Below are 19,973 nucleotides of genomic sequence, written 5' to 3' on the forward strand. Positions count from 1 at the left end.
CAACTGCTTTTATTAACAAAGACCAAATAAAAGAACTTTTTTCATTAAAAAAGCCTTTTTAAAAATAGATCTTTCCCCCCCCCCCAAAAAAAAATACAATTCCAGCATATAGCTTTTGGGTTTTTTTTCCTGGGAAAACACTAAAACTCATCATTAGAATTTTAGCTCACAAAAAAACCGAAAAAAACCAAAAAAAACCAACAACAAAAACACCATACGAAGAAACCCACAACCAAAAAGTAAACTGAAAATAGCAGGACAAAGTGCACTTTTTAATTTTTTTCTGTAGAAAGTGAGGAAAATGGGATTTTTCTATTGAAATTATTGAGGCGTTCATGAAAAATAAAAGATTCCAAAGGCGTTTGGATTTAAAAAAATTAAAAGGGCTTTTTTGCTAAAAATAATAAATCTGCAGCTGAGAGGTTGTTGGAGAAAATACAAAATGAGGGAAGAGGGGAATTTTCACACAAAAACAAGCCCAGGGATTCAGGATTTCATTTTATATGCTAAAAAGCCTGGTAATAAGTACAAAATCCAGGAAAATTGGGGATTTTGTGTGGAAAACAGGGGGTTTGCTTACCACAAAAGGGAAGGAGGAGGAGCCACCAGATCCCATCTTGTGCCATCCCTGTGAAAAAACACTCAAAATCACTAAAAATCATTATTTTATGGGGAAAATCCATGTGAGCCCTGAGAGGTGTCTCCAAAAGCCTCAAATGACACCCAAATTACCCCAAAACACCTTTCAGTACCCCCAAATGCATTTTTTCACCCCATGGAAATGTCTTGGGGATTATTTTGGCCCCCACTGACCCCAAATCCACTCCAAACATTCCAAACTCCATGAATTTTGTCCATAATTCCCCAAATTTGGATACAAATGGTTTTTCTTCCCAAATTGCCGCATTTTGGGTCAAGTGTTTTTTTTTCCTCAACCCCTCCCCTTGTGGTCAAAATGGAATTAAACAGCTGAGGCAACCATCACTCCCCCCATCCTCCCCACCCCCCCTGGCTTCAGGCCACATCAGAGTCTCTATCTTCATCAGATTCACTTAAAAACCAGATTAATTTAAACCCAAATCACCAAGATTCCTGTCAAAATGAGGTTAAAATGCTGACACAGCCTTCCTGCCAAGCCATCCCCTTGATGCCACCACAATACACCATTTCCACCAAATCCACACTAAAATTTTACGGAAAGGATGATTTCTTCCCCAAATCCCACCAGTTTCGGTCAAAATGGCTGTTTTGTGCCCAACATGCCCCAAATTGGGATCAAAAATGGGGATCAACATCCAGGAAAACACTTCATTCACCTGCTCCCACACAAACCCTCCCAAATGTTCAATTTGGCCTCAAAAAGGGGGAAAATACTCACCAAATTTTGGGCATGAAGGCAAAAAATCTGAAATTTGGGGGAAAAGTGCACAAAAATGGCAAACTTCAGAGATTTGGGGGAAACGGGCAAAAAATAAAAAAACTTGGGATGGGGGAAAAAATGTGTTTAAAGCCCAACATTTTGGAAGAAAAAGGGTTACTTGGGGATTCCCAAGAAGGATAAAATTATGAAACTTGCGGGGGAAAGGGAGCAAAAGCCATAAAACTGGGGAAGGGAAAGGGTTAAAAAATCTGAAATGTGGGCAGAAAAAAGCCTCAATTTCTGCCCTTCCCCAAACAATGAGGAAAACCAGGAAGAAACGGGGAATGAAGCCTCCCCACTCACCAGCCCCTTGGCTCTTCAATTCCTGGGATCCTGCAGACACAGAGTGTTTGTCCAAAATCACTCCTTTTATACCCAAAGAAAAACACCCAAGCCACAGCCAAACCCTGCAGATTTGGGCAGATTCAGCAGAATTTCAGGATGGGGGGGAGGGGCCAAAGGGGCATGACCCACAGCTCCAGAGAATCTGGGAACTGGCAGCTGGGTCCTGTCATGGATGGGACATGACAGGAATGGAACCCACCGTGAAAAGTGTGAGTGCCACAGGGACGTTGTGACAGGGGTGGAACCCACAGGGATTCACAACAGGTGTGGGACCCACGGCAATCATCCCAAATTCCCTGAACTCCCAGAATCACTGTCCCCATGGTACCCTCTGGCCCCATGACCCTGGGGAAAGGACAGACCAAACCCAGATGTTTTTTGCCCAAAATTAATGACCCGAGTCCCAGAGGGGAATTCCAGGGAATGGGAAATTCTGGCCCAAATGACTGAAAAAGCTGAAGAAAATCAGCTGGAGCCAGGAGAGACGATGGCAAACAGGGAATTGAAGGGCTTTTGTCTTAAAATGAAGACGTAAAAATGAGGAATCCCTGAACCCCACAGAGATCCTCAAAATTGTCCAGAGACAGAGACCTCCCAACCTCCTTCAGGGACCCCCAAAACCACATGGGGATCCCCCAAAACTACCCGGGGACCCCCTCAGCCCTCTGAACTCCCCAAACCACAAGGTCCCTGCATGGAGATGGGAGTCCCTGGGGGCTGTTGGGGGTCCCTGGAAGGGTTTTGGGGTTCCTGACAAATGACACGGAGAAGGGAAATTTTCAGTTGCCCTGAAGGTGCCGGATGGAGCTTAAAGACTAACTGGCAAAAACGATGAAAGGATGTCAAGGTACGCACAGTGGATCACAAGCATAGCTGAAGCCAGTGGAGAAATAGGTAATGAGGAATGTAGTGGGGTTTTTGTCCTCATGTACCAAGAAGGAACAGTGCATGCCCAAGGAACACATTTAAGAAAAGGTCACCTGTCATATGGAAGCATTCCGTGAACATGACCACCAGAGACCCCCATTCGTGCTCCCTCCAGGACCATACCCTGTTGTGAATTCTCACCACACACATCAGATTAAAGGAGAAATCCTTCAGTCTGTCCTGCACAGATAAAGAATGCCTGCTTCCTAACGCTTCAGATTGGGTAACAAAGTTTATTTTCCAGCCAATTTTGGTGTCATTCCCTTGGACGGGCTTACGGATCAATGGGGCGCTGAGAGAGTCCTGTCGGGGTTTGGGGGTCCCTGGGAGGGCTTGGTGATTCCAGGGGAGATTTAGGGGGTCCATGGGGGAGATTGGGGGTCTCTGTCAGCGGGAACCCAGCTGCCACTTTAACCACCCCAAGGAACTCCCAAACCACACGGGGACCCTCCTCGACCGCCAAATGTCCTCTAGGACGCCCAGAAGCACACCAACCTCCCCCGACCATAAACCCCGACCAGGGGGTCCCGAACAACCTCTCCGGGACCCTCAAAACCACCCCAGTAACCCCCAAAACTCCCTGGGTATCTCTCGGCGCCCACAGACGCGCAGTCCCCGCCAGGGACCCCCACATACACCCCCAGGACTCTCTCGGTGCCTCCAGAGCCCCCGCAGCCCTCCGGGAGTCCCCAGAGCCCTCCCAGGGACCCGCCCCGCCCCCCCCCGCGCTCGGCGCCGCCGCTTCCCGCCTTCCCCCGCCCCCGCCTCCCATTAGCCGCAGGGCCCGCCCGTCCCCGCCCTTAACCAATCAGCGCCCGAGCTCGGAGCGCCGGGGCGAAACCGAAGGAGAGAGTGGGCGATGGAGCGGGTGAGGCCTGAGGGGTCCGCTGGGGGAGGGCTTGGGGGATACCAGAGCGGAATTTGGGGGGGTCAGGGGGGACCCCGCGTGACTCCCCGCATTCCCCCCGCAGAGGCTCAGCCTGGAGCAGCGAACGGAGCTTCTGGTGCAAAGGAGGTGGGAGAGCAGCCCGGCCTCAAGTGCCCCTCGGGATCCCCAAGTGCCCCCTGGGGACCCCAATCTGCTCCCCCATTCCCGGACTCCAAGTGCACCCCTTGCGCCCAAATGCTACCCCCGACCCCTAAATGCCTCCCAGTTCACTCCCTTGCCCCGTGTTCCCCAAGAGCGCCTCGGGGACCCCCAACAGCCGATCCCAGGTGATGCCCCGGATCCCCCATTCTGCCCATTAGTGCGTCCCACAGCCCCTCACATTCCTCCCGAGACCACCAGCCCCGAGGGGGGGCAGGGTCAGCATTTCGGGGGTCCTCGCCCCTCCCCCAACACTCTCCTTCCCCCCAGCCAGGCCCTGCTCAGGCCCCGCCTTCACGGGCCAGAGACGGCGAAGCTTCTGCTTGGCTCCGCCCCCTGCGCCTCCATCCTAGATGACCCCCTCGTCCAATGGCGCTTGAGGCGGTGCCGAGGGGAGGAGCCAGCTCTGGACACGCCCCTGATGGGCAGGGCCCTGCTGGGCTCTGCTGCTCCCCAGGATGCCCTGCCGGGAGTGCCACGGGAGAGGTCACGTGATCCCCCCGGGGCCTTGCATGGAGTGGTGCCCTTGGAGTCACGTGACCCCCCTGAGGTTCCATGGCCAATCACGAGACACTTCTGCAAGCACCAGGGGACGTCCTCACCCCAGGCTGCCTCCCAGGAACCCTGTAGGCAGGAGCCATGTTGGAGGTCACATGACACCCACGAGATCATCTGGCCAATGAGGAGCAGCTCTCCGTATACCCTGCAGGGGGCACTACACTCACAGTCACGTGACTCCCACGAGGCCGCCTGGGAAATCAGCAGCAGTGTCTGTGCATCTCTGCACCAGAGGGCGCCACCCTGCGGGAAACGAGAGTCCCATGTCCCTTTGCGGCAGGAGCCATTCTGTGGGCCACATGATCGCCTCGGGGCTCTGCGTTGTGCCCTAGATTGGCAGGCATGTGACTCCCAGGGTGCCCTGCGGCCGGCAAGGTTGGCGCTTCCTGTGCCCCTGGGCCAGGGAGGGCGGGGCTTGAGGTCACGTGACCCCCTGACGCCCCACAACCAATCAGGAGCAGTGCTCGTGATGGCCTACAGGGGATGCGCTTGCAGCAGCCACTGGGTGAGGCACTGGAGGAGGAGGCCTTGTGGGCCATGGGGTCACTTGTGGGCAAGAGAGTCACTTGAGGGCTGGGGGGCACTTGGGGATCATGGGGTCACTTGTGGGCAAGAGAGTCACTTGAGGGCTGGGGGGCACTTGGGGATCATGGGGTCACTTGTGGGCAAGGGAGTCACTTGAGGTTCATGGGGTCACTTGAGGGCTAGTGGGCATTTGTGGGTCAGAGGGGTCACTGGTTGGGCTGGATGAACCCTTGCGGGCCAGAGGGGTCACTGCTGGGGCTGGAGGTGCCCTCATGGGCCACGGTGGCCAGTTGTGGATCAGGGGTCCCTTGAGGGGCTGAGGGGGCACTTGTAGGTTGGGGAGGCACTTCTGGCTCAGGAAATCCTGTGTGGAGCTGGGGGAACACTCGTGGAACTGCCACTCCCTGTGAAATGCAGGACCCCCAGCCCGTCTGCGTGACCCCCTCCTCTGGATGCTGCGATGCCACCACCGGGCCATAAGGGGACACCTTAGGTAGGACACCCCTGCCCCCAGATTTCAGGGGTCTGCCCCTGCACCTCCCCCAAATGCCCCTAATCCCCCCTTTGCTCTCCCTTTCCCCACCCTAGGGCCATTGAGACCCTCCTGGAATGCCCACCTGGGCACCCTCAACCCATGGTGGGGCCAATAAAGCAGTGACACCCCAAAATTGCACCAGGGAGGTATGGAGACCTCCAAAATCCCCTCCCTTACCTCCCCCACCTTTGGGATTGCCCCCAGTCTCTTCTCCCCCTATATGTCCTCAAGAACATTTGGGGGGTTCTGAGGGCTCCAAAGAGGGCGTTGGTGGGGTGCTGGGTGTCTCTAGGGGGTACATGAGGGTGTGTGGGGTGTTTGGAGGGGCTCTGAGGCTGCAGAAGGCGTTTGGGGGTTGTACGGGGAGTGCTGGGAATTGGGAGTGGTTGAGGGGGGCACTGCGTGTCTATAGGGGGTCCAGAAGAGGTCTAGGGGATTTTTGGGGGTGGGGGGACTCTAGGGGTGTTGGGGGAGACCTGTGGAAGATGTTGGGGGTCCAGGAAGGGAATTGGGGGACCCTTGGGCTTTGGGGGGTCTTTAACGATCTGGGGGTGTGTGGGATGTTTTGGCGGACCCAGGACAGGGTTGGGGGAGGGTGTCTGGGGGGACTAGGAAGTGTATAGGGGCGCCTGGAGGGGTTATTGGGCATTTCAGGGTGGGGAACCCCCAGACCCGTGGGGGCGGGGCTCACCTGTGTTCTTCACCTTCACGGCCGCCGGGTGGTTCTGGTGTCCCCCTGAACCCCAAAAGTCCCTCAGGCCTCCCGCCGCCCATTGGCCGCTTGTTCCGCGCCAGTTTACTCGCTGCTGTACTACAACTCCCGGGAGACCGCGGGGTCCCGCAGAACGTCGTCAGCGCCGGGAGTGCAGTTCCCGGCATGCCCCGCGGCCCCTGAGAGCCCTTTCGGAGCCGGGACTGTTCCCTGAGTGCCGTCCCAGCTGCTCCCCAAGTGCTTCCCTAAACCGTGCGTGCCCCCCGGGGCCCCATAAGTACCCCCAGTTTCTCTCTCCTGACACTCAAGTGCCCCTCAGGATCCCTAAGTCCGCCCTCCCCGCCCCCCTTCCCCGTCCCCTCCTTGCCCTCAAAATGCCCCGTGTGTCTCCTCGGACCCCCAAGTGGTCTCCAACTGCCCCCCGACCCCTAAGTGCCCCTCCAGACCCTTTAGTGATCCTGCGAGCACCCCCTAACTGCCCCCCAAGCGCCCCTCAAGTGTCTTCTGGGAATTGGTGTGATGATGACGATGTAGAGAAAGACCCTGACCCTATCGCAGTATCAGCAACAGCCTTTAATTAAAATTTGAATCAAAGCTGCAATTGCCGACGTGGGGGGTGGACAAGCCCCCCCCCCCCCCCCCCCTTCGTGTGGCTCCCGTGTCCCCTCTTGGAGCCAGGGAAACTACAGGAAAAACATTCCTGCATGTTGCACACATCTAAAATTTCATGGGAATTGGGAAGTCTGTGTGGTGAGCTTCCCTGACAGGTGGAGATCAAATCCTGTCAGGTGCAGAAGAGGTGGGGAGGACTTTGGGGACTGGAAGTATACATTCCTATAGCCCTTCGAAAACCCCAGAGACTCCCCCTCCATCCCCTACAGACTCCCCACTAGATCTCAAATACCCTTAGAGTCCCCTCAAAATGCTCCATAGCCCCGCCCCCCCCTCCCCAACCCTCAGGACCCTCCCAAACCTCCCTCTAAAGCCTCCTGAGGCCATCTAAACACATAAATCTGCCTGAATCCACAGCACTCCCCCACACCCCCCAAAAGGAGCTACCCCAGGTGGCCACAACTAGTCATGGACTGCCTGAGCCACTTTTTGGACTGATACGTATGTAGCTATAAATATAATAGAGAATAAAATATAATATAGAAAGGGGCCTTCAGGAGAGCTGGGGAGGGTCTTTGTCAGGGGACAGGATGGAGGATGAGGGTTTTCACCTCCCAGAGGACAGGGTTAGATGGGATACCAGAAAGAAATTCCTGCCTGTGAGGGTGCTGAGACCCTGGCACAGGTTGTCCAGAGAAGCTGCAGCTGCTCCATCCCTGAAAGTGTCCAAGGCCAGGTTGGACAGGCTTGGAGCAACCTGGGATAGTGGAAGATGTCCTTGTCCATGGCAGGTGATGGATCAAGATGACCTTTGAAGGGCCTTCCCACCAAAACCAGCCTGGGATTCTAAAAGGGGGGGAGGTTTGGGGTGGGTGACCTTGGCTGACCCCAGGTGTCCCCCCAGGCTGCTCCATCACTCACACTTCAAAGAGGTAGGAGGAGAAAACGTGATGCAAAAGCTCCCAGGGGAGATGGGTAGTGGGGGTGTGAGTTCCTCAGAAACTGCTCCAGGTCGTTTTCCATGCAGTGAGTCCCTCAGGTGGAGGCACTTGGGGCACAGAGGCAACACCTGCCTCACTCTCTTCTCCAGGGCTGCAGGGGAATCTGCACTGGCACCTGCAGCACCTGGGGAGCTACTCAGGGAGGAGGGACAACAGCAATGAAAGGGACTTGGGACCAAAGGAGGCATCAGCAGAGCAAGAAATATTTCCCAAGCTCTAGCTAGTGTCAGGTGAACTCAAACGGGAGATCAGGTGGGTTTGGTTTGAACCAGAAAGTGAATTTTAGAGTAAATCATGGATTTACTCCTGTGTCATGGAATTCTCTGGAACATGGATTTGCTGCTTTAAAATGTTATTTTACTTTCCATAATTTGTCCAGGCTGTGTTATGCTAGACATCAATGTTTCACCTTTCATAAATAAAGAGATGATGATGCTACTTATTTAGGCTTCTTGCAGCACATCTGCAAGGCAGGTACTTTCTTCTCAGGACTTCAACTTGTGCAGGATTTACCCTTCCATTGGTCATAGTTTTCCTTTGCTGGGCTACTCCCAGTGACCATCGCCAAGTCCTACAAGACCAAAGCCTTGATTGCACCAAAATAAAATTTAACTGTGAATGTTACTTTTCTCAAGGATTTTAAGGTTTATAAATCCCCTGTTCTGAAGTGATACGGGGTGTGGCAGGAAAGACTTAGAGAGTTTAGAGATAAAAGCAGCATTTTTCTGAAAATATTCCCCCCGCAGCCCCCCCTGGGGCTAGCTCTGGAGAGGCTTTGGAGGAATATCTCCGAAGGGACAAGACAGAAGATCCAAAAGAGGCTCTTACCCCCAGATTATTCCAAGGCGTTTATTCCTCGAAGGGGTCCAGGGGCATCAAGAGAGAGAACAAAAGTATTACAGGGGTCTTATCTAGTCTCCTATTTTGGGAGGGTCCTGGCATTCAGCCAATTAGGTGTGGACATGTAAGGAGGAAATTCCAGAAGGGTCAAAAGGCGAAAGACCATTCCCCTAAATGGTTACAACATTTTTCATGTTTTTTATGAAAAATAAAATACTTTCACTCAGACATGGCAGATTCTCTCCTGGAAGCTGCTGCAGGTTTGGGGAGGCAATGTGGGGACATCCAGCAGGTCCTGACACCTCATTTTTCCTTAAGTGAGGATTTTGAAAAGGAAAAGGATCAGGAAACTTTAGGAGCTGAGGAAAACTACCCAGAACGTGGTTGCTGAGGCCCTTGCCTGTGTTTTGGGCAGTGAAAGAATAGTTGGGGTTGGAAGGGCCTCTGGAGATCAACCAGGAAAATATCCTCGTCTGGCACAATCTCCTCACCTCAAAATGTTTGGGGTTTGGGAGGTGAAACCTAGTTTGTGTCCCTGAAGGGATGGATGGAGTTTTCTCCAGGTTTGAGTTTGGAAGAAACAGAACTGTGATTGTTGCATTACTCTCAGCTGGTTTTTCTGTCTCCCAGCCCTGTGGGACATGGCAGGACAGGTGAGGCTCCTCCCTGCCCACCTTTCCCACCTGCTGAGTCCTTCCAAAGGGCTGCCAAGGGAGCCTGGACCCACGTCACTCCCCTCATTCATCCAGGAACTGTCCTGTCGTGGAAGGCAATCAGATCAGTTCTGTGATGTAATTTTATGGAGTCCAGTGGGAAACCTTCTCCCTGCCATCCTTGCTGTTTATCTCATGCTCCTCTTCCTGCTTTATTCTGTTGGTCTGTCCTGCTCCCTGTGCCATCATTCCTCCCTGTAACTGTCAGAATTTTCTTTCCACCAATTGTCCGTATTCCATCATCACTTGTGAGTTGCTCCTGCTTTCACAGAATCAGAAAATCAGTTTGATTGGAAGTGACCAGTGGGGTCATCTGGTCCAACCTCCCTGCTCAGGCAGGATCATCCTGGGGCATATGGCACAGGATTGCATCCAGACCTACAGTCCCCTGTAGATCCAGATGAGGTTCAGTGTACACAGGTGGAAGTTCCTACTGAGGTGCCACCACCGTATACCAGCTCATTGGCAGTGATGTCATGGGAAGAAGGAGAACAAAGAGTGGATAATTTGGTTACCAAACTCTGGCAATATGAAGAAAGTATCTTTTTCACCCTACAGGCCTGCATCTGTGGAAGGGACCTCCAGCAATTTAAAGGAGACTACCAGCAACTAAGAAGTGCCCCGTGCCCCACCAGTACAGACCAGTGTCTATAGGGAGCAAGCGCCCCCTGCTTAAGAGAGAGGGGGCACATCATGAGGTAACTTGTGGTTTTACCTGCCTGACCATGGTGAAGACATGAGGGAGTGGGATGGAAAACCCACCTCTGCCTTGGCAGCACAGGTATGTGAGTTGAGAGGGAAAACTAATCACCACAGAAAACTCTTCAAGGAAAAATGCCGCTCCGTTTCCACTGGGCAAGTCCTCAGGCAGAATTGAAGGGCTGATGTTACTTCTGACCCTCTGTAAAGGACCTCCAGCTCCTATTGACAAGAAGCGAGCAACGAGTACCGTGATCAGAGCCAGACGGGCCCTGGCTCCAGCCAGGTGTGGGAGAAGGACAGTGGGGTCTATTGGACTGTGTGGATCCATGGCCTGGCACAGCAGAGCCACAGGAGCACAAGGCCACACTGGTGCACAATGTACCCTGATGCCATCATGCAAGGGCAGAATCCATCTCTGTTTCTGGGGTGACAGGGGGATCCCAACAGGGACTATACTGGAAGCTGAAGTGCTCCTGACTGGGCATGAGTGGCAGAAAAACTCCATTGTCAGTGGCCTTGAGGCTCCGTGTATCCTTGGCATAGATCACCTCAGAAGAGGTATTTCAGGGACCCAAAACAACATCACTGGGCTTTGGGAGAGCTGCTGTGGAGACAGAAGAAATTCAGATAGCTGAATCCCTTGCTTTGTCTTTCAGAGGACCCTTCTGCTGTGGGACTGCTGAGAGTTGAAGAACAGCAGGTACAACAGTGTCCTACTGGCAACATGACACTGGACTTCAGGACCCCGTTCATGAGCTGATCCATGATCTGGACAACTGGGCGTGCTCAGCAAGACTCGCTAACCCTTCAATAGCCCTGCATGGCCCCTGCCTGAGTCCCATGGACAGTGGACACTGACAGTGGGCTGACAGTGAATGAAGCCACACCATCACGGAGTGCTGCCATGCTGGGCATGTCAGAACTTCAGTATGAGTGGGAGTCCAAGGCAGCAAAATGGTGCCGCCACAGACATTGCCAATGCATTCTTCTCCATTCCTCTGTCAGCAATTCCCAGCCTGGGGGCCCCTCTATGGGCCCCCAGCCCTGAGGCTCCCTCAATTGGGGCCTTAGCCTTCCTGTGGCCCCCTGCCCACACAAGTGGGCTTGGTGGCCATCTTGCTTAGTGCCACCCTCAGGTCCAGGGGTGTCGCAATGGGACACGCAATAAAGATACTTGACTCCAGTCAGAAGGCAGTAGAAATCAGAAGGCTTTATTTACAATTCATTCAGCCCTTTTATAACACGCTGTGCTAAGAAGGCACGTTATTGGTCCATAGGAGTAACCCCTCTCCCATTGGCTAAGTAACAGAAATAGCAAACAACCCCTGTTACAGGAAAGGAATATTGTTTGCACAAGGGGTTTTTTTGGGAAAAAGAAAACTTGAAAAGTTTCCCTTGAGAAGAGCTAGCTATTCTCAAGCTCCGAAAATATCGAGTCCACACTGGGGGTTCCTGGTGAAGGGGGAGCAGGGGCTGACGATGGAGCTCAGTGCCCAGTCACATGGGGGGAATGTCCCACTTTCAGGGGGGTCTCAATCTTATGGGGAGGGAGTGTCCAGTCCAATGATGGGTCCCCTAATCCCGTGGGAGGAGGGGGTGTGTGTCCAAATCCCATGAGGAAGGTCTCAGTTCCAGGAAGATAAATCAGTTACATGTGAGGGTCTCAAGGCCATTAATTTGGTGGGGGGGGTGTCCCCAACTCAATCCCGTGCAGAGGGGCCCAGATCCCTGGGTAGGGGAATGTGGGAAGGGGAATGTGTATCCCCTGTCCCATCAGTGGGGCCCCAAAAATGAAGTGGAGGAAGGATGCTCTTGCCCCATCCTGTTTGCCACACTTTTGGGGCCCTCCCCTGCATTCAGGGTGTTCCTTCCCTCTATTTTTTGTATCCCAGAGGAACACAAGACCACTAGAGGGATGTCCCAGCTGGCCACGAAGAGTCCTGGCACCTCCTGCCACAGGGCACAAACACTGGGGGATGGGAGTTAGGGTGGGAACATGGGGAACACACGCAATACTGGGGACACATGGGAGACATGAGGACATTGTGGCATATGTGGAGGGACAGATGGGACATGAGGGACCTTGTGGACATATGTACATGAGGGAGATGAGGGGACATGGGGACACAGGGTGGCAGTACTGTGTCTATGGGGAGGGGCGGTGTTGGAAATTATGTAACTTCTAAAATTTTTAACTACCTTTAGTCAGGGGTTTTGTTCATCTTTGCCCAGGGGGAAAGGAACTTTCTTTTCAAAAGACTGTTTGCTGAGCAAGGCCTGATGAGCTTGATGTTTCAATGGACTGGTAGCTGCCAGAGGATGCTCAAGAGATAAATGACCATCAATGCCTGAACATCCTTCCTGGTGTGTCAGAGACACCTGGTCTGGGAAAAGATCGGTAAGAGAACAAAGAACAAGGACCTAATTAGCATTGGAGGCAAAGTGATCAATAACCAATAGGAAACCAAATACAAAGAACTGTGTAACTTGTGGCCAATGAAAATTGCACCAATGAATTTTTCTGGGTTTTGACTGTTTAAGTATGTGAAAAATCTAGTAAACAGCTGTGTGTGATGGAATGGTTTTCTCTGCACAACCCAAGCAATATATGGATGAAATTATTTTCAGAATAAAGTAATGCCTTAATTCTCTAATACTAAAAATGTTGTTGGAGACTCTTTGTTTTTCCTGCAGTTTTGGTGACAGCAGGACAGTGCCTCCATGTTCCTCCATATCCCCCCACATCACCTGTGTGTCCTTTTTCCTCCAGATGGGTTTTATGGACAGCTGCAACCCTCAACTGATCCCCACTGGCCACAAGGAGGCACTGGGAGCTACTGGGACCGTGCTGGGAGCAACTGGAGGATGCTGGAACCATGGTGGGGGTACTGGGATCACAACTGGCGTAACTAGGATCATACAGGGAACGACTGGAACCGTGCTGGATAGTGACAGGGAGTAAGGAGAATCATACTGGGGGTGAATGGGAGCAACTGGGATCATGCTGGTATCATAGTGGGAATGACTAGAACCATACTGGAGGTGAAGGGGAGCCACTGAGATCAGGGCCAGAAGGATCCAGCAAACTCCAGGCCTTGGTGCTGGGACAGGCCTGGAACAGATTCCCTGGGGGGAGCCCATGGCACGGACAGGAAAACCAGGGCATTGGGAACCGCCAGGGCTTGGGAAAGGCAGGTCCTGCCTGACTCACCTGATTTGCTGTCCCCACGTGGCCCAAGTGGATGTTGGACATGTATGGGTGTGTCTGCCTGAAGCTCAGCAAAGCCTTTGGCACTGCCTCCACCTCCCTGCCTCTCCTGGAGCACCTGCAGCTCCTGGCTGGGACAGGTGCCTCTCACTGGGAACACCTGGCTGGTGGCCAGGCCAAGGAGGGGTGGGAATGGGGCCACAGCCAGCTGGGGCTGGGCACTGCTGGGATTCCCCAGGGCTCAATGTTGGGGCTGGTCCTGTTCAACATCTTCATCTGTGACTTGGACAAGGGGATTGAGGGCACACTCAGGAAGTTCACAGATCACACCAACTTGGGTGGAAGTGTGCATCTGCTGAAGAACAGGAAGCTCTGCAGAGGGATCAGGACAGGCTGCACTGATGGGCCAAGAATAATGGTGTAAGAGTCGAAAAAGCCAAGTGCTGGGTCACAACAACCCCATGGAATGCTCCAGGCTGGGAAAGGAATGGCTTGAGAGCTGCTCAACAGGAAGGAATTTGGGACTGCTGGTTGGCAGCCAGCTGGATTTGAGCCAGTGTGTGCCCAGGTGGGCAAGAAGGCCAGTGGCATCTGGCCTGGATCAGGAATGGTGTGGCCACCAGGACCAGGGCAGTGATTGGAGGCCCCACCTTGAGTCCTGTGGGCCCAGTTCTGACCCCTCACTGCAAGAGAGACATTGAGCGGCTGGAGCGTGTCCAGGGAAGGGAATGGAGCTGGTGAAGGGCCTGGAGCACCAGGAGCGGCTGAGGGAGCTGTGGGGGCTCAGCCTGGAGAAAAAGAGACTCAAGGGAGACCTTCTGGCTCTGCACAACTCCCTGACAGGAGGCGACAGCCAGGCGAGGTTAGGCTCTGCTTCCAGGAAAAAAGGGACAGGACAAGAGGAAATGGCCTGAAGCTGTGCCAGGGGAGGTTCGGGTTGGACATCAGGAAGAATTTCTTCAAAGAAAAGGTTGTCAGGCATTGAAATGGGCTGCCAAGGGAGGTGGTGGAGGCCCCATCCCTGGAGGAGTTCAAGTAACAACTAGACACGGCATTCAGCGTGATGGTTGAGTCATAAGGTAGAAGGTGGTCAGATGTTGGACTCAGTCTTGGAGGGATTTTCCAGCCTCAGTGATTCCGTGAAATGGGTGTGTGGTGGCCCACTGGAAGGACTGGGAGGAACTGTAGGATTTAGGGGGACAACTGGGATGACTAGTGTTAGAAACTGGGAGGTTCAATGGTGTCAAATGGGGATGTGATGGCCCGCTGGGAGAACTGAGGGGCAGCTAGGTGACCTGGGTGAACAGCTAGGGGCAACTGGAAGGCCTGATGGGGTCAAATGAGGGGTGGGGTGGCCCACTGGGAAAACTGGGGGTAAACCGGCAGGTCTGTGAGGCAATGTCCTGAAGAGACTCCAAAGCCCACATGGGTCACCGTAGCTTCACTAACCCCCCAATCTGCTTCTCCCAGTGGATTTCATGGACAGTTGTAACCTTTGACTGACCCCTACTGGTTACTGGGAGGCACAGGGAGCTACTGGGACCATGTTTGGAGCCAACTGAAGACACACTGGGAGCAAATGGAAGATGCTGGAACCATGTTGGAGGTACTAGGACCACAAGTGGGGCAACTAGAATCATACAGGGAACAACTGGAATCATGCTGGGTTCGTACTGGCAATGTCTGTAACCACACTGGGGGCAACCAGTATCATTCTGGGAGTGACTGGGATCATAGTGGGATCATTCTAGTAGGGACAGGAATTGATTTGGACCATTGGGGATTTGACAGGGATCATACTGGGAGCCGTTCTGTTCATACTGGACTCACACTGGGAGTGACTGGAAGACACTAGAATCATATGGTGGGGGACTGGCATCACACTGGGATCATTCTGGGAGTACCTGGAACCACGTGGATAACCGGGAGCAACGGGAACTACACTGGGAGTGACTGGGATCACACTGGGACGATAACCGAGACTCCGCTGGGAGCGCCAAGGCGCGAGGTGCCCAGGGCGGGGCCATGCAGATTTATGCTAATGAGCCCACGGCTGCCGCGGCACCATCGAGTCGCGGCGCCCGGCGGGGCAGAGCGGTGGCGCGCCCCGATTGGCACGTGGGAGGAAGTGACGTCAGGAGCAGCGCGGCGCGGCGGGAGATTTGAACGGCGCGGCGGATCCCGAGCGTGAGGTCCCGGGCGGGGAGCGGGAGGACTCGGGGGGACCCGGGGGTGGCGTGGGGGGCCCCGGACACCGGGGTCCGCTCTGATTCCCCCTTCCCCCTCCGCCTGGTCCCCTCCAGCCCTGCTGGACGCCTGGAATCGCCCTGACCCCGCGGTGGACTCGGCTGCACCATGCCCCGCCCCAAGCCCACCCCAAGACGGCGTGGCTGCCCCGCAAGCCCCCCACCGCCCCGGCCGCGGGCACGCAGTGAGTGAGGGGACGAGGACTCCCCTTATAGACACCCCCTCTGGACCTCCCACGTCGAGGCCCCTTTTAGACCCCCCTCCAGAGCTCTTATGGACCCCACTATAGAGCTCCCCTTATAAACCCTCCCCCGCCCCCCACCTGTACCCTATATACCTGTATACCTGTGCCCTATATACCCCTGCCATCACCCATAGTCACCCCACACTCCCTCTCCCCTATAGCTCCCTATACCCTGTGCCCTATAACCCCCGTACTCCCTGCCTCCTGTAGCTCCCCTGTATCGGCCATCACTGTAGCTCCCTATAGATTCCTCATGCACGCAATGTCCCCCCAGACCTTAGAGATCCCTTATAACCCCCCCAGCTTTCCCCTGTCCCCCCGGCCCTCATAGCCCCCACTCCTTAGATCCCCTATAGGCCCCTGTGTCCTCTCAGGCCCTTTAGATCTCCTATACCCTCCATGTTCCCTCAGAGCCCCCCATCTGTGCCCCCCAGGCCAAATAGATCCCCTAAAGCCCGTACAGACCCCCATCCAATGCTCCCCCAGGGCGCCGCCTGGGTCAGGGAGCACTGCAGGAGATCCGCAGGTACCAGAGCAGCACCTGCCTGCTGCTGCACCCCGGCCCCTTCGCCTGCCTGGTGAGAACCCCCCACATCCCAAAATGAACACTCCTGCACCCCAAAATCCCCGGACACCCCAATTTCCCTGATGGAACCTCCCCAGCACCCCCCATGGACTCCCAAACTTCCCTGGGACCACACAGATCATCTCAGATACCCATAAAATCTACTTGGGGACCCCCAAACCCCTCCAGGACCCCCCCAAATCTACCTCTGGACCTCCAGCATTCTCTGGTATCTCTCAAACAACTCTGGATCCCCTCTCCTGGGATCCCCAAATCCATCTCAGGACACCCTAGATCAACCCTCTTGGGCTCTGCAACCTCTCCCAGAACCTTCCAATCCACCCTGGGATCCTTCAGCTCCCCACAGGACTCCCCCAAATACCCACTGGGACCCTTCAAAAAAATTTTAGGACCAAAATCCAAGCCCCAAATCTACCCTGGGACCCCTGAAATCCAACCTGGAACCCTCCAGTCTCCTTTTCGGCCCCATCCCAAACACCCATTGGGACCTTCCAACCCCCTCCAGACCCACCAAGTCACCCCCCAGAAACCCAAATCACTCCCTGGGACTTCTCAGGACCACTCCCTTCCCCCAGGGTCCCCCCTCAACTCTGTTCCAACCCTCCCCATGTCCTTGTCCTCCCCATCCTTGTGACATGGTGGGCCTGTCCTCCCCCAACATCCTTGCATATCTCCCAATGTCCTTCTGTGGTTCTAGACATCCTTGTGTCCCGTAACCTTCAGAGGCTGCATGGGTTGGGTGTTCCCTGTGCCCCGCCCCCTGTGCTGGCACTGTCCCCCCTGTCCCATCGGGGTGTCCCCTCCCCAGGAGAGTGTCCACATGTTCCCATGGCCAAGGGTATTCCCAAGATGTTCCCAGAGTGGTGTATCCCCCCTGCCTCCCACCTGGGGTCTCTGCAGGGTGTCCCCATCATGATGGGGACATCCCTCCTCCCCCACTCCCCAGTGTATCCCCAGATGTTCCGGTCCCCAGCGTTCCTGCCCCTGGAATGTCCCCAAGACAGTGTCTCCATGTCACCAGGGTGGTGGCCCCAGCCCGGGTTATCCCCAATGCCCCCACATCCCCTCCATATTGTCCTGATGTCCCTCCACTCCCTGTGACCCCGATGCCCCCATGTACCCCCTCCACATCCCCTCCCTGCTGCAGGTGCAGGAGCTCTGCCTGCTCTTCACCCGCGGGGTGGATTACCACTGGCAGCGCATGACCCTGCTGGCCCTGCAGGAGGTAGGGGTTGGGGGGCTCAGGCGTGCTGGAGGGGGGGGTCACAGAGGGGCTGGAGGGGTTCTATGGTTGCTCTGGGGGTGTCCAGGGGGCTTAGGGGGGTGGGGAAGGGGGCTGAGGGGGATCTCATGGGTGGTGAAAAGGTTTCCATGAGGATTGGGGTTCTGTGGATGCTTGCAGGGGGGGTCTGTGGGTGCTGGGGGTTCTCTGGGGGACTGGGGAGGTCCAGGAAGGTCTCTTTGGGTGCTTGGATGGGGCTGAGAGGTTTGTTGGGGGTATCTGATGGGAGCTGAGGGGGAGTCTATGGGGGTCTCCATGGGCTGGGGGAGGTCAATGGGTTCTGGACAGGATTTCATGGATGTTGAGAGGGTCCCTGGGAGACCTCTGGGTGCTGGGGGGGGGGGTCCCTTATTTTTGGGTTCTGTTGGGGAATGGGGATGGGTCACTTGGTGTTGGTCCCCCATCACACGTTTACAGGCACACATTTACAGGTTTCAGTACCCCCAGTCGCCCGTGGGTGGGTTTGGAAGGACCCTGACCCCTGGGGGTGTGTTTTGGGGGGTTGCTGCCCCCAGGGGGTGCTGTGAGGGTTGGGGTATGCTGGGGGGTTTTGCAGACCCCCCCTCAGGTTTCGGGACACAGGCAGCAGAGGCCTTCCTTGTGCGGCTGCTGGAAGACGGATACCTGTGCTCGCTGCACGCCCGCCGAGTCACCCTGTTCCCCAAAGACCTGCAGCTGGCCCGGCGCCTGCGCGGGCTGGAGCAGGGGGGCATCTGAATGGGACCCTCCTGAGCCCCTGCAGAGACCCAACCCCCCAGAGCCCTGTACTGGGACCCCCACCCTGGAGCTCTCTCCTGACAATCTCACACCCTAAACTTACTGGGACCTCCTATGGGACCCTCTAAGCCCCCCAAACCTCAGGGAGCCCAAATATCCCCCCTAAAATCCCAGCCCCGCCCCCACCCACCTGGTTTGGGATACCCCCTGTTTTGGGGTCCTCTCAGCCCTCTTTTTCCCCAGACGTGCTGGTGCTGAGTTTGCTGGGGAATATTTTTGTTACTGAACCTTCAAATAAAGTTAACTCAAATTGTGGACAGGATGGAAAATTGCTTTGACTAAACCCCACTCTCTAATGACCCTATAAGCAGCAGTACATCTGATGATGAGGAAATCACATTACAAACCCTATTTAAAGATAAAACCTTCGATGATAGTCAGGGTCTGTGTGGAAAACACTAAAAGTAAAAAGGATTTTTAGGAGCTGAAAAAGCAGGCCTCAAGCAGAAAAAGCTGAGAACTCAGCATCTGCTGCAACTGAAAAGTTTGAAATTAGAATCTAAGATACAGTAGTAGAGCAAACAAGGACATGGGAAACAAAAGCTGAGTTTCTAGGTTTGGCTTGAATAAATCTTAGCACTGCAGAAAATGTATGCCTGACTAGATAGTAGAAGGTCTTAAGCTTAGTAAGGGTATTGTGAATTTTTAATAGAAAAGCATACAAGCAAGCATTGTTCAAAGCAGGTGTCCATGTGCTATAATTGATTGGCTAAACTGTCTGTAAGCTTTAGCAGTAGACTATTGGCTGAAAAGTTTTTAAGATGCTCTGTAACAAAGAAATTTGTGGCTGCTGCAGGCAGGCAGTGAGCTGTTGCTTTTTCCCAATTGTCTCTACCCCTGTAATGAGACTGGCGCTTCACTAAAGATTGAGAACAGCTACCCCAGCAGTCCCATCCCGTTCCTGCCTTCGCCAACACACATCTGAAAAATGTTACTAAAACAGTGTGGTACAGCAGCCAAGATAGCAACTTTCAGGGAAAGTATAGCAGACTTACATGGGAATTGGAAACTGGTTATGTTTGGAGAGTACCTCTGACAGGGGTGATTGAATCATTTGTCTGAGGCAGAGGCCCATGGCTTCTGGGGGCCAGAAGTATTTTTAATGGTGGGTGACTAGAGAAAACTGTGGTTTTTAACTCAGAGTACTGCCTATTGGGCAGGAGGTTGGATCCATTAGAGAGGCGTGATTTGCTTAGGATCAAGACCCCAGCCATAGATCACAGGACAGAGAGTGTACAGAAGGCAGCATGTTTGCAACTAATGAAAGACGGATGTTCCAGGACAGCCCTCACCTACATCACTGGTTATCCAAGTGTGTGGCTCCCATGGTTAGAGTTTTGCTGGACATGATAAAACACTGTGGCAGAATTACAGGGTCACTTAAGGCAAGTGTTGACCCCAAGAGAGGAAGACAAAGGGAAAAGACCTTTAATATGGGGAGAGAGATCATAGGGGCTAATTAGCTATGGCAGAAGGATGGGTTTCACTGATTGATTAGTAAACAGAACACAATCAGGAGATTGGAATCACAGCAAGGAAGCAGACTGCCCAAAAGGGAGCAGCAGGGTCCCAGTGCTCGATGGAATGCAGTGTAAGCGAAAGGCTTGCAGAAAGGAATTTCTCAGGAAGTGATAAATTATCCACTGCTTCTC

At 54.1% G+C, this 19,973-nt stretch overlaps 1 protein-coding gene and 1 long non-coding RNA gene across 3 annotated transcripts; both read left to right on the forward strand.

Moving 5' to 3' along the window:
* The first annotated feature begins 3,524 nt into the window (after positions 1-3,524).
* On the forward strand, positions 3,525-4,241 carry LOC136302576 (uncharacterized). 2 transcript variants are annotated; one of them, XR_010724090.1, is made up of 3 exons: positions 3,525-3,560; positions 3,664-3,707; positions 4,050-4,241. It is a non-coding gene; the product is annotated as an uncharacterized lncRNA (long non-coding RNA). The 2 variants fall into 2 exon arrangements; XR_010724089.1 differs by having other exon boundaries at positions 3,527-3,560; positions 4,054-4,239.
* Positions 4,242-15,540: 11,299 nt separating this feature from the next.
* On the forward strand, positions 15,541-18,755 carry LOC136302563 (histone H3-like centromeric protein A). Its single transcript, XM_066206035.1, has 4 exons — positions 15,541-15,616; positions 16,163-16,254; positions 17,410-17,487; positions 18,127-18,755. Exons 1-4 carry the CDS (start codon positions 15,541-15,543, stop codon positions 18,259-18,261), a joined length of 381 nt encoding a protein of 126 aa, XP_066062132.1. The 3' UTR covers positions 18,262-18,755.
* Positions 18,756-19,973: the final 1,218 nt, after the last annotated feature.

The sequence above is a fragment of the Chamaea fasciata genome, unplaced genomic scaffold (assembly GCF_029207755.1).
Source record: "Chamaea fasciata isolate MVZ Bird 193981 ecotype frontalis unplaced genomic scaffold, bChaFas1.0.hap1 SCAF_29, whole genome shotgun sequence".
Classification (NCBI taxonomy): Eukaryota; Metazoa; Chordata; class Aves; order Passeriformes; family Sylviidae; genus Chamaea; species Chamaea fasciata.

What these genes read in the sequence shown, in the direction of transcription:
- LOC136302563 (XM_066206035.1), top strand. Translation starts at nt 15,541, where the DNA reads ATGCCCCGCCCCAAGCCCACCCCAAGACGGCGTGGCTGCCCCGCAAGC. An exon ending in CCGGCCCCTTCGCCTGCCTG is followed by an intron (nt 16,255 to 17,409) that starts GTGAGAACCCCC and finishes TCCCTGCTGCAG; the next exon opens with GTGCAGGAGCTCTGCCTGCT. An exon ending in CCCTGCTGGCCCTGCAGGAG is followed by an intron (nt 17,488 to 18,126) that starts GTAGGGGTTGGG and finishes TTCGGGACACAG; the next exon opens with GCAGCAGAGGCCTTCCTTGT.